We start from the raw sequence: 14,550 nt of genomic DNA on the forward strand, positions 1-14,550 counted from the left end.
CTTTGGAAAGCAGTTGAGGTCTCCAGAAAGATGTGACCTCTTTAGTCTGGACAGACAGAAAGACAATGACAGGACACTTGTTATTAGGAAGACATTAATTTTGCTCTATAGGTCTTTTCATTAATTATTTCCCACTTTCTCAGCTCTCTATATTATTAACTGTTCCAGGAATGTACATATGTTAGCTAATATGTCCTCAAACAAATGTAGAATGTAGGGGATACTTTAAATTCCTCATGATTACCAGAAAATAAATGACTGAAATGGACTTAGAATTTAGTTGTTTCTAAATGTAAATTCTATACTGTTTCCACCCTAGCGAGCACTGTCTTCATTACATGAAGTGATGTTTGTTAATACTCTTTAATATGTAAAGCACTTTAAGTACTCATCATCATCAATCATTGTCATCATCATCACCATCTTTATCTAGATATATCCTGATCATTATTGTTATCCCATTGATAATGCATTTCGCAGTATTCTAAGTACCTTCACATAATTATCTCATTGTTGTCTCATAATTACCTTGCTGAAAGAGAAGGGAAATATTTTAGCTAAAGTAAAAAAAGAAAAATTCTGAAGTCCATCTAAAGAAGAAAATACTGCAGCTTTCCCCTGAGCCAGTTATTAGAACTCAAGGTCTTTTTGTGTTTGGAGGGTTTGAATATAAATCCTAGGACATACTCTTTTAATTATGTCCCAGTAATGATAAAGTCCCAGGCTGAAAATTAACATAAGTACTAGGAAAGTTTTGGTAAATGAAGAGACATTTCATTTTCCCCAGGTCATTGAAAACACTTAAATATCTGTGGTTCATCTATGCCTTGTTCAGAGTATTCAGCCTGGGTAATTGGATGTCCTTGTAATCCAGGCTACATGTTGCTTTTCAGGAATAATCCCCTAATTCCATTCATTCAGCAGTCTCCACATCCTTTAGAAATCCAGCCAAACATTTTGTTCAGCTCTCAGCACACCCACCTTGAGGTCTTGACTTGTCCTTGAGTGTGCCTTCCTGTAAATCAGTCAGCAGAGAGACCTGACCTAGCTGTGAGGGCCATAGCCCCAGGGAATATGGACCTGAGATACTTTTCCAAGAGTTAGAATATCCATAGACATCAACTGAAAACATGAATCAAAGACATAAATTTAGTCTCCTTTAGTGTTTAGTAGGATCTGTCCTATTAATGTCACTAATTTTAGTATCTAATACTGAACAAATAAATTTACCAATTATTGAATATCTATTATGTTTCAGATATTAGACCCCTCACTTATTGTTTGTTTGTAAATAATATCTCTTGGTCTCAAAAGAACCATATAAGTTTGGTGCCCCTGGGTCGTACAGTTGGTTGAGTGTCTGACTTTTGGTTTTTGCTCAGGTGGTGACCTCAGGGTCATGAGATCAAGCCCCATATTGGCTCTGTGCTCAGTCAGTGTGGAATCTACTCAAGATTCTCTCTCCCTCTCCCTTTGCCCCTCCTGCTCATGCTCTCTCTCTTTCAAATAAATAAAATCTTAAAAAAGAACCATATAAGTTAAGTATTATATCTTTTTAATAAATAATATAATAATGATAATATCAAAAAAATAAAACTGGAGGGGAGAGGCTTAATGAGTTCTTATAGGCCATTCAGGAAATGAGTCCAAAGTCAGGACTGTTTGGCTTATACACTTTCAGTGGTTTTACATTGCTTGTATTGGCCATGAGTTGTCCTACATGGTGGAGATTTATAAAGTGTGGGGCAGGTTGGACCAGATTATTTGGAAGAGCTTGTTCTCTTCTGATGTTTCATGGTTACATGTTTTGGAGCCCTGCAAATAAAGCACTTTCTTATTTCTCACAAAATCTACAAAATCATTCTTTTACTCCTCATTGTGACCCTTTGTGTCCTTCTTATAAAGCCCTTTGCCTCTTATTGTGCTAATTATTTCTTTATTCCTGCTTTTATTTCTGCTAATCTAAGTCACATTTCTTCAAAATTCTCATTAAGTCTCATTGTTCTGATTTTGATGATTTCAAAGTTAATGTCTTCTTTTCAAATTTTATTTTTAAAAATTTTTCAAGGATAATCAATAAATGAATAAGAAAATGAATAACTGAGTGAAGGTTCCTTAATTTTATAATTCAGTTCTCCTTTACCCAAAACCTTAATACAGCACCTCTTATGTGCATATATTCATAATTTATACTATATGATTTATATATAGTAAAGATACATGACTCCTTTAGATTAATGCAATTAGTATCTACTTTTATACTACTATTTTAGGATCAATCCAGGAAATACTCTTTGTCATTGGTAGCTTAAATCAGAATAGAGGATGAATTCTGTGCTCTCTCTTTAATTTGAAGGAATCTGAGAATTAATTATATCTAAGAATAATATCACCATTCTCTCTCTTGTTTTATCCTGCGTTGATCTATCTAATACTGAGTAAGTGGCAAATCCTCCATTTTATTGTAGAAATTGCCCTTGTCTGCTCATTGATATGTGTGGGTCCTATGCTACTCTGGGAATTTATGTGATCTATTGCTCTTGACTGTGGTGGAAGTATCCAAATGCTAAATTAAACAATATTACAAGAAGCCTAGAGCTCACAAGGGAAAATTAGAGGGTACTATTTAAGACAAGTTGCCAAAAATTAAGGACAATACTTAAACAGTCAAGCCAATTTCACCCTTTCTATCCCTTTTCATGTTTTGGGAATATTATAGTTTTATGAAGAGCCTGACATTGAGAAGGGATTCTCTGTGGTGAAAGGACAGATTTTGGCAGCCCAGGTGGCTCAGCAGTTTACCATCACCATCAGCCCAGGGCCTGATCCTGGAGACCTGGAATCGAGTCCTGTGTCAGGCTCCCTGCATAGATCCTACTTCTCCCTCTGCCTGTGTCTCTGCCTCTCTCTCTTTCTCTCTCTCTCTCTCTGTCTCTCATGAATAAATAAATAAAATCTTAAAAAAAAGGACAGTTTTTTTTTTTCCTGCTCATTTTAGTAGCCAGGTTGGATTGACATGTTTTGTGGCTCTCATGAAGTCCAAAAACATTATATTAAATTACTTAAACCTGGAATTCACACTGGGTTTGGTCTTCTGTTATTATCTCCAGGACATCAAAGGGTCAAAGATACTACAAATTATAGCTCTCCCTTAAGGAAATAAATAATTTCTGTTTGAACACTTTGGGATTCTGTGAACTTGTTACTGGGTGTGTCTGGGAAAGTCAAGTTGCCTGAAAACAAAGGGCTGAATCCACCATGCTTTCTTAACCCAAAGCCAAGTCCATTCCTTTTTTTCCCCCACAAAAAAGAAATGACAATCGTGATGTGAGGGAGGTGCTATGTAATGCTATGCTGTAATGATTTTGCAATATATACACCTAGTGCTTTTCTAAAAGGCTCTTACTCAGAAGATTTTGAAGGTCAATCTTATAAGGAGAGTTGGGACACCAAGCAAACATTGAGATCACCTGCAGGATGCTCTCTGGGATAGGATTTTAATATACTGTTATGCTGTTGCCCTACTTAGAGAAGCGAAAGGATACAAATCTGCTTGGACACTGAGTCTGGGTTTCTTTTTTCTTTTCTTTTCTTTTCTTTTTTCTTTTCTTTCTTTTCTTTTCTTTTCTTTTCTTTTTCTTTTCTTTTCTTTTCTTTTCTTTTCTTTCTTTTCTTCTTTCTCCTTTCTTCTTTCTTTCTTTCTTTCTTTCTTTCTTTCTTTCTTTCTTTCTTTCTTCTTTCTTTCTTTTTTAGAAATTTTCTTAGTCCTTTTTTTAAAGATTTTATTTATTTATTCATGAGAGCCATGGAGAGAGAGGCAGAGACATAGGCAGAGGAAGAAGCAGGCTCCCTGCAGGAAGCCTGAAGTGGGACTTTATCCCAGGACCCCAGGATCACACCCTGAGCTGAAGGCAGACACTCAACCACAGAGCCACCCAGGTGCCCCAAGTCTGGGTTTCTGAATAATTATCTGAATCAGGAAATTTCTGTGCTTTAGGAAAATAGCCACTTACATTTTCTTTGCATTATCTAGGGATGTAGATGTGCTGTCTTTGGAAGTCCTGGCCTCCTTCCTTTCTTTCCTGCTTCTGACATCTGTTCACCCGCATCCCATTGACTCCTCCTCTTGGCAGCAGCTGATGAAAGGGGATCTTACACTAATTAACCAGGCCCCTATCCTTCTAAATAGTGTATAAGGGATTGTATCTAGGGCCTAACATACTCACCTTACTTGTTACAGCCTTCTCTACCTCTCCAGATCCTTAAGAAGCCCAGGCAAACTCTGCAAGTAAGATACTCCCTTTATACCACTGGCTAGATGCCTTAGTGAGTTGCTACTCTCCAGGGATGTCCAAGCCACAGCCACAGAGAATAATAGTCTGTGCTTACTTTTTCCCAGGCAATAGAAAATGTATGGGGATATATGTGTTGATAGAGAGTTATAAGGCAAGTGAGATATTTGAGTAACTGAATTGTGGAGGAGAGGTTTAGAATCATCATCATCTCTAGGTTTAGCCATTCTTTACCACAATCTGCAGGAAGTTTTATTGGGCATTTCAATTTTCCCCTTTACTTACTGTGCTCTTTAATGATATTAAATCAGGCATCTGGAGTCACATTGAATGCTTTCTGGCCTCTCCAAGTAGTACCTTTCAGAGACTCAGGGTTCATTGTATCTCCCTCCACTCTGTCTGTGGCCCCTAGGGTTGTTCATGCAGGTTAAGTACCTTTACTTCCTGTCTATTCTTCATGTAACATCATTGTTAAAGCCCCATTCTGTTGCACAGCAAATGTGTATCAAGTGACCTGAGATGATAGATGGGAAATAAATGGCCCAAGGCAGAGAGAGAGAGAGAGAGAGAGAGAGAGAGAGAGAGATGAATGGGAGCACCAATGTTTACTGGGAGCTTCTGCATCTCTATTTTTATGTTTTTAAAGATACAGAATGTCTTCCAACCTAGGAAATTTTCTTTGCTATCTTTTTTCTAATAGAGTGAAGTAAATTGAAAACATGAAGAGGCCACAGATCTGAAATGCAAAAGTATCTGTGTGTATGTATGTGCATAGCTGGTTTATTGAGGTATAATTGATGTGCAAAAAATGGCACTTAATGTATGCAGTTTAATGAATTTGGACATATGCATACATTCATAAATTTATCATTACAATCAAGGTAATAGACATATCCATCAACTCCAAAAGTTTCCTTGTTAAAAATGATAGGATTTCCTTTTTTTTTTAAGGCTAACTACTATTCTACAATATGTATATACTACATTGTCTTTATCATTCATCTTTTGATGAACATTTGGATTGTTGGATCTTGGCTATGGTGAATAATGCTGCAATGAAAATGGGAGCACTGGGTATGTAAGAAGTGTATCTCGACATAAAAAAAGATATACATGACAAACCCACAGCTAACATCATACTCAACAATGAAAAACTAAAAGATTTTTTTCCTTTAAGATCAGGAACAAGGCAATGATACCTATTCTTTCCACTTTTTTAAACACAGAACTAAAAGTCCTAACAAGAACAATTAAACAACAAAAAGAAATAAAAGCATCCAAAAAAAAAAAGAAATAAAAGCATTCAGATTGTAATGTAAGAAGTAAAATTATTCTTCCTTGGAGGCAACATGATCTTATATATAGAAAACTCCCAAAATGCCATTAAAAAACTGTTAGAACTAATAAAACAATTTAGAAATTACAGGAAACAAAATCAATATACAAAAATCAGTTGTGTTTCTATATACAAACAGTGAACAATCCAAAAAAGAAATTAATAAAACAATCCCATTTACAGTAACATCCAAAAGAATAGTACTTAGATGGGGTGCCTGGGTAGCTCAATTGGTTAAGCCACTAACTTTGGTTTAGGTCATGATCTCAAGGTCCTGGGATTAAGCCCCACATAAAGCCTCATGTTGAGCTCTGTGCTCAGCAGGGAATCTGCTTGTCCCTTTCCCTCTCCCTTTGCCCCTCCCCTGCCCTCCCTCAAATAAATAAATTAAATCTTTAGAAAAAATAAAAGGGGCCTCTAGGTGGTGCAGTCAGTTGAGTGTCTGACACTTGGTTTTAGCTTAGGTTGTGATCTTAGGGTCTTGAGATTGGGCCCCATGATGGGCTCCATGCTCAGTGCAGAGTCTGCTTCAGACTCTCTCTCTCTCTCTGACCCTCCCTGCTGTGTTCTCTCTTTCTCTAAAATTAATCAATAAATCTTAAAAAAAAAGAATAAAATACTTAGGAGTAAACTTAACCAAGGAGGTGAGACTTATACTCAAAAAACTAAATTATTGATGAAAGAAATTAAGACCCAAATAAATGAAAAGACATTGCATGTTCCTGAGTTGAAAGATTTAATATTATCAAAATATTCATCTTACCCAAAGTGATCTGTGAATTCAGTGCAATTCCTATGAAAATCTCAATGGCATTTTTTTTATAGAAATAGGAAAAAATAATCCTAAAATTCATATGGAACTACAAGAGACCCAAAATAGTCAAAGCAGTCTGAGATAGAAGAACAAGGGTGGAGGCATCACATTTCCTGATTTCAAAATACTTTGTAAATCTACAGTAATTTAAAACAGTATTGGTACTTGGCACCTGGCTGGCTCAGTTGGTAGAACATGCAACTCTTGATCTCAGGGTCATGAGTTTGAACCTCATGCTAGGTGCAGAGATTATTTTAAAAATTAAAAAAAATCAGTATGGTACTGGTATAAAAACTGATATTTGGGATAGAGAACCCAGAAATTAATGACATACCTACAGTCATCTGATTTTTGATAAGAGTCCCAAAAATATGCAATGGAGAAAAGACAGTTTCCTTAATAAATGCTTGGCAAAACTGGGTATCCTCATGCAAATGAATGATGTCATATTCTTATCTTATACCATATACAAAAAACAGACTTGAAATTATGAAACTCCTAGAAGAAAACAGAGAAGAATCTTGATGACATTGAACTTGGCAATATTTTATTAGATATAGCACCAAAAACACAATCAATAAAGGCAAAATTAGATAAGTATGTCTACATCAAACTAAAAAGTTAATGCGCAGCAAAGGAAACAACAGAGTAAAAAGGCAGAAAGTATTTGTAAACCATGTACCTGCTAGAGGATTAATATAAAAATATATATAAGGAGCTCTTAAAACTCAGTAGCAAAAAACCAAATAACCTGATTAAAAAATGTGCAAAGGAATTGAATACACATTTCTCCAAAAACATACAAATAGCCAACAGGTATATGAAAGATGTTCAACATCATTAATTATTAGCAAAACGCAAATAAAAAATAACCCAAAGTGATCTCATGGTTTCCAAAACCATGATGAGATACCATCACATAATATTTAAGGTAGTTATCATCCAAAAAAAGAGAAAGAAAAAACAAATGATAACAAATATTGATAAGGATGTGGACAAATTGGAGCCTTTGTGCACTGTTGGCAGTAATGTAAACTGGTATAGCCTCTATGGAAAACAGTATGCAGGTCTTCAAAAAATTAGAAGTAGAACTACTGTATCATCCAGTAATTCAACTTCTGGATGTACATCCAAAAGAATTAATATCAGGATTCAAAGAGATATTTACAGAAGCATCTTAAGAGAACATTTATATTTCCAAACATTGGCCTCCAAATCCTACTTCAACTTGACAACTCCCTCAATTTTCTGCCAGTGTGCCTGCCAGTGAAGAAAGTGCCTGCCTCAGTGGTCCCTTGGGATGACTTTGGAATGAAAGTGTGTCTATCCCAGAGACATTGAAATTTAAGAGCTGAGGCAAAATAGCGATGCATAGCTAAAGCTTAGTCTCTGATATTATAATCTCCGGCAACCAAGAAGGCCAGGGGAAAGCCATTTTTGAGCAAGAAGAAGCCCTTTATGAGCATAGGATGCCCATTTGCTCCACAGCTGTGAAGAACTAAATCTATAGCTTCCATTGCTTGGAGGGTGGTGTGAACTTAGTAACTAGTTATTAAATAAACATCAGGATATTTGTTCAGGAATTTTGATTTATACATAGATTTATTCAAATAATGTCCCTGAAGCAATGTCTGGGCCAGTCCCTTTTATAGGTAATGAAGGCATTCGGTGTGAATGAGTCAATCAGTAATTGCCTTCTAGGAACAGGAATAGATCAGTACAAAAGATGATTTCAATAGCAAGTGATAAATTCTCTGAAAGAGGTGTGTGCCAGCTTCAAAGAGCTTGGAAGAGAGATTAAGGAATAAAACACAGAAGACAGAATCTTTTTTTAAAAGATTTTATTTATTTATTTATTAATGAAAGAGAGAGAAAAAGGCAGAGATACAGGCAGAGGGAGAAGCAGGCTCCGTGCAAGGAGCCCGATGTGGGACTCGATCCTGGGACTCCAGGATCACACCCTGGGCTGAAGGCAGGTGCTAAACTGCTGAGCCACCCAGGGATCCCAGAAGACAGAATCTTTAATCTCTTCCTGGAAGGATAGAGTGTTCCAGTTAAGATGGAGAAAGTAGTATTGACCACTACAGCAGTAGATGAAGCTGGGAGATCCACTCCCCAGGGCTGTATAGTTATACATTCATCCTCTGTTGCCTACATTTGCACGTAAACTGGGGGAGCAGTGCTAGGATCTGCACCCAGAGATCTTTGTTTCTGACCAGACCTATAAGCTTTGTGCTACCTTCCTTTACTATCTTCTTTCCTTCATTCATTCACTAGAACATTATTTATTAAGCAATGTGTTTTTATGTGCCAGGCCTGAGTTAAGCATTGAGAACACAGAAATAGATAGAACATCATCACTGTTCCCTAGCTTCAAGGATTTCAAAGTCTCATATGCAATTATTTATAATTACAGTATAGTGTATTAAGTACTGCAATTGAAGGAAACACAAGGTACTTAGGGATCACTGTGAAAGCAAACTCCTTACTTGGCTTGGGATGGGAATGGGCAAAATCCCAATTCAAGTCTTAGTGGAAGGTATATTCTAACCAAGAAGAAATATAACTATTTTCCTTCCTTTGCATTCTGATTCTGCATTCTTGACACCAACAGATTAGCATGCCCATGCTTAGTTTTAGGATCTCTCTCAGCATTCATTTAATAATTACTTGAGAGACTAAACTATCTTTCTTGAGGTTATAGGATCAGGGGGTTGGGGTTCACTTGCTTTCTCCCTCCACACCGTCTCAGACATGTATGCACACACACACAAACACACACACACCACATAGTTACACACTTTTTCTGCAGAAAAAGTAGATCGTAAACATTACAGTGTTACTCCAATAAAAATATATAAAAAATAAAAATTAAATATTAACCATTCATCTTCTAAAAATAGGTCCTCCTACATAATCACAAAACTATTTTCAAATCTAAGCAAATTGTGCTAACCTAATAATGTTATCAATATATAATACATATTTAAATTTCACAATTTGTTCCTAATAATGACTGGTTAGTGCTAGTATTTGGTTGTAATGTCCCTTTAATCTCCTTTAATTTAGATTAATTACCCAACACTGTTTTTGTAAAATTGCATTTTTAAAGATACTGGGCCAGTGTGTGTGTGTGTGTGTGTGTGTGTGTGTGTGTGTGTGTGGTGGTAGCCATATTCAAGATTTTTCTATTACTTTCTCATGGTTAGATTCAAGTTGAACATTTTTAAAAGATTTTATTTATTTATTCATGAGAGACACAGGGAGAGAGAGAGAGAGAGAGAAAGAGAGAGAGAGAGAGAGAGAGAGGCAGAGACACAGGCAGAGGGAGAAGCAGGCTCCATGTAGGGAGCCTGACTTGGGACTTGATCCCAGGTCTCTAGGATCAGGCCCTTGGGCTGAAGGCAGCACTAAACCACTGAGCCACCCAGGCTGCCCCAGGTTGAACATTTTGATAAGAATTTTACATATGTGATTTTTGTGTCCTTATTTTCAAATCAGAAGGTACATAAGGTCAAATTCTTATTATTGGTTAAGCTAAATTTGATCATTTGCTTCAGGTGGCAATTGGAGGTCTCTTTATTGTAAAGGCATATTCATCCTTTTCTATTTAGTAAATGGTATGTACAGTGATACTTTCAGACTGTTTGAATATTATTTTCCAATACTTTTAAGGCTTTGTTGGTTATCTTAAAATTACATTAAAAACTACAGAAAAGTAATTTTTTAAATCTATCAATACTTTCTAAAGAAGAGTTCTTTTTTCCTTTTTTCCCTCTTTGTTTAGAATATCACTATGAACTCACACTTTCTTTAAAAATTCAATTTGTTACAACTGTTTGCTGTCAAAATTATTTTTAATGTTCTGTTTGATCCATCTGTAGCCACTAGCCACTGGTAGCCCTTTCAAATGAGATTCTGTGTATTCTTTTTAAGTGAGCTTACTGTCTTTGTGTTCTATATTGCTTTGGATCATAAGCTATTCCACTATCATTTTATGTTTTTTCTGGTTCGTACCTAGAATTAGCCATTGCTCAAAGGATTTTAGGTTATTTGTGGTGGGGAATGGTATGTAAAAACCAATACATAGGCCCTAGCTTTGCTCATTGCTTCCAGCACTTTCAGAGGACAGAGAAGAGAAATATAGAGATAAAATTTTAAAGAATACATTTAGTTTTTCCCATTATCGACTTAACTCTAGCTTCCACTCTTTTTTTTTCCCTAGACTCTTAAAAATCTCTTAAATGCTTTCCTTGTATTCTTTTTCTCCACTTTCATCTTTCAAACTTGTAGCACATAGTTAAACCTATATAACCTTTTACAAAGCAATAGGCTTTCCATGACTGAGTCTTAAATAAGGAATGAGGGCAGATATTTCCATGAGGTCTGAAAGGCCCCTAGAAGCACAAGGAATGTTCATCATTTCTATCTCATCTCCTGTCAATCTCCCTCCAACATACACACTGATTATGCTGAGCCACATCTGCCTGACTGCTCACCTTTCCACAAACACACCAGATAATTCCACATCTTAGTGTTTTGTTTTTGTTTTAAAGATTTATTTATTTATTTTAGAGGAGGGGTGGAAGGGGCAGAGGGTGAGGGAGAAGGAAAGAGAGAATCCCAAGCAGACTCTGCTGGTATGGAACCTACCATGGGCTTGATCTCACGACCCTGAGATCATGACCTGAGCTGAAATCATGAGTTGGATGCTAACTAACTGAGCCACCCAGGTGCCTCACACTTCATTGTTTCTGTTTTTTACATTCTTTTACCTTTATTAAGTTTGCCTTCCCCTTGCCCACCTTTTCTGTGACAAACTCCTACTCACCTTTCAGCCTCCTTCTTCCCTGACTTTTTTCTCATTTCCTCTTGATGAGACAGGAAACCCTCTTCCAGGTTTCTATAGCACTTTGTGTATATCTATCATAATCTCATTACACTTAATTATAATTGTGTATTTAGAAGTTTATGTCCTATAGTGGAGGGACAAGATCATGTATAATTCATTTTACTATCTCTAGTAATGAGCACAGACTCTCTCACACAGGTAAATACTGAATTAAAAAGATGTACATGAGTGCAGGAAAGAATCAAGACTATTTGCCGCTGGGACACCTGGGTGGCTCAGTGGTTGAGCATCTGCCTTTGGCTCAAGGTGTGATCCCAGGACCCTGGGATTGAGTTCCACATAAGACTCCTTGCAGCAAGCCTGCTTCTCCCTCTGCCCATGTCTCTGCCTCTCTCTCTCCATGTCTCTTATGAATAAATAAATAAAATTTTGAAAAAAAAAAAGAAGACTGCCACCCATCAGTCTGAGATCTATTTGCTTGTCATACTCTTGATAATGTGTCTTGGTCAGGTATCTGAGTAAGGGCTTTCTGGACATAAGACTGGCTATGTTTTTCCTCAGATTCTGTGGTTATTTCTTGGTTTCATCAGCCTTTCCTCTTCTTTCTCAGCAGTCTGAGCATAGCCTCCCTAATGGGCTTGGATTTCACACTGTAGATGATGGGGTTGAGCACAGGGGGCACCACCAGGTACACATAGGCAACCAGAGCATGTACAATGTGAGGCAGGTGCCTCCCAAAACGGTGGATCATTGACACTCCTATGACTGGGATGTAGAAAATCAGAACAGCTAATATATGAGACACACATGTGTTGAGGGCTCGGACACGCTCCCTGGGAGAGGCCAGACCCATCACTGTATGAAGAATAAGGGTATAGGACAGGACAATAAACAAAGAGTCTACACCTACTGTGGATAAAACTACATATAGCCCATAAAGGATGTTGACAGTAATGTCAGCACAAGCCCGTTTCATGACATCTGCATGGAAACAGAAGGAATGGGACAGGAGGATCTTGTCAGGGCAAAAGTTCAGTCGCTTCAATAAGAAGGGCCCTGGAAAGAGGGATACAGTGGCTCTAGCCATAATGGCCAGCCCAATCCTAATAATGACATTATTGGTGAGGGTAGCTGCATAGCGAAGAGGGTTAGAGATGGCCACAAAGCGGTCAAATGACATGGCCAGGAGCACTGATGACTCCACCACAGAGAAGGAGTGGAGGAAGAACATCTGAACCAGGCAGGCATTGAAGCCTATGTGCCGATAATCAAACCAGAGCACAGCCAGGGTGGTTGGCAGTGTGGACAGAGTGAGGCCCACATCAGTGAGGGCCAGCATGGACAGGAAGTAGTACATGGGCTGGTGCAAGCTGGGAGTTCTCCTCACAGCCAAGAGAATCAGGCAGTTTCCAGTGAGGGCCACAGTGTACATGAAAGAGAAGGGGATGGAGATCCATCCATGAACAGCCTCCAGCCCTGGGATGCCAATCATCAGGAAGGCATGTGGCTGGAAGAAGGAGATGTTGACATAGGAGTGGGAAAGGAGCATCTTTGGAAAGCAGTTGAGGTCTCCAGAAGGACGTGACCTCTTCAATCTGGGAAGAAAAATAAGGATAAAATCATTGGAAAATATACCAGCTCTGATATTAGGTGACATTGGTTCCTACATATTAGAAAATATGAAATGTGAAGGGATTTAGAAATGTATTCATCTAAAGGCCAATTAGAGAATAACTATAATTTAAATCTGTTGACAAGTGTCATTTTATAGTGTAAAACACTGATTTCTTCATGTATTGAAGAAAGCAGAGCTTTCTTTAAGAATATGTGATGATCCTAAAAGGTCTCATCAGAAATGCTGTAGAAACATGGTCTCATGGAAATAAATTGCAAACATGTGGTGGAAGCCTGAAGGCTTGACAGCATGAGCTTGTTATCTTTATTTTCTTGAATTCACCTTCAAAATTCCCAGATAAACAAGTAAATAAATAAATAACCCTCTAAAGATAGGTCAATAACAAATGACATAAGGGGAAAAGCTACTGAAATACCTTTTAGCAAAGATTAAAAAAAAACACTAAAAATAAATCTGTGAGCTAAAATGGCTTTTAATATGAACCCTGGGTATACAGTTATGCTATTGCTAGCCAGTAATCAGCTCAATCTGAAGGTAAGAGTGGCCTTTTGTTTCCTTTGGGGGAGGTGAATTGCTTTTAGAATTGGGTTTTTTAAAACAGATTGCACATATTCTAGTAGAGTATTTTAAAAGAGAATATAATGAAATAAGTTTTTGACAGTGTCAGTTTTGTCATCCTCTATTTCTTCTTTCTCAGACACTATTTTGAACAAATATTAATCTGTGGTAGAGCTCACCACATTCAAAGATGAGTAGCAGAAAAATTCCAACATAGAATTTGTGCAGACATGTTATGTCAAATTAAAAGGGTTAAAACTTGTTATAGATATGTAAAAATACTCTTTGAGATAAGGAATTATTGGGATGTCTGGGTGGCTTAGTGATTGAGGGTCTGCCTTTGGCTCAGGGTGTGATCCGGGGGTCCTGGGATCAAGTCCCACATCAGGCTCTGGGCAGGGAGCCTGCTTCTCCCTCTGCCTATGTCTCTGCCTCTCTCTTTATGTCTGTCATGAATAAGTAAATAAAATCTTTAAAAAGAGAGAGAGATAAGGAATTATTAAGGAAGAAGAGGAAAATTCTGGGTAAAAATTTTGTAAATAAATAAATGAAAGAAATCATGAACCAAACTAAAATTTTTGGTATTAGGGTATAAAAATGACTTGATAATAAAAAGAAAACAAATATCAAAATGGTAAACCAAAGAAAATAACAAGAGAAAAATAATAAAAGCTAGTATAAAATAGAGAATACTTTTATTACAAAAGGACTACTGTTTAAAACACTCAGAGAATAGAACTGAGAATAATGAACTAAAATGAAGACAATGATAAAAGTAATTAGACTATAATAGAGCTGGATGACGGGCACTGAGGAGGGCTCTTGATGGGATGAGCCCTTGGTGTTATACTATATGTTGGCAAATTGAATTTAAATAAAAAGAATAGACATGTAAAACAGTGGAATTTTAAATATAATAGATATTCCCGAAGAAAAGTAAAATAAAAACAAAAACCAGAAAGATCTTAAAATATAAAGTTTTTTTTTCTGAAAAATGAAAGAAAACCTGTCTACATTTAAGTGCTTGTCATATACTAAGAAATAAATACTAATAAGCAAATT

The 14,550-nt window shown here is 36.9% G+C and overlaps 1 protein-coding gene across 1 annotated transcript; it reads right to left on the reverse strand.

Annotated features, from left to right (window-relative positions):
• Positions 1 to 11,880: 11,880 nt before the first annotated feature.
• On the reverse strand, positions 11,881 to 12,843 carry LOC112667835 (olfactory receptor 51I2-like). The gene has a single exon (XM_025459890.3). The coding sequence runs from the start codon at positions 12,841 to 12,843 to the stop codon at positions 11,881 to 11,883; it is 963 nt and encodes a 320-aa protein (XP_025315675.3).
• Between the last annotated feature and the right edge of the window lie 1,707 nt (positions 12,844 to 14,550).

This window comes from Canis lupus, chromosome 21 (genome assembly GCF_003254725.2).
Source record: "Canis lupus dingo isolate Sandy chromosome 21, ASM325472v2, whole genome shotgun sequence".
Classification (NCBI taxonomy): Eukaryota; Metazoa; Chordata; class Mammalia; order Carnivora; family Canidae; genus Canis; species Canis lupus.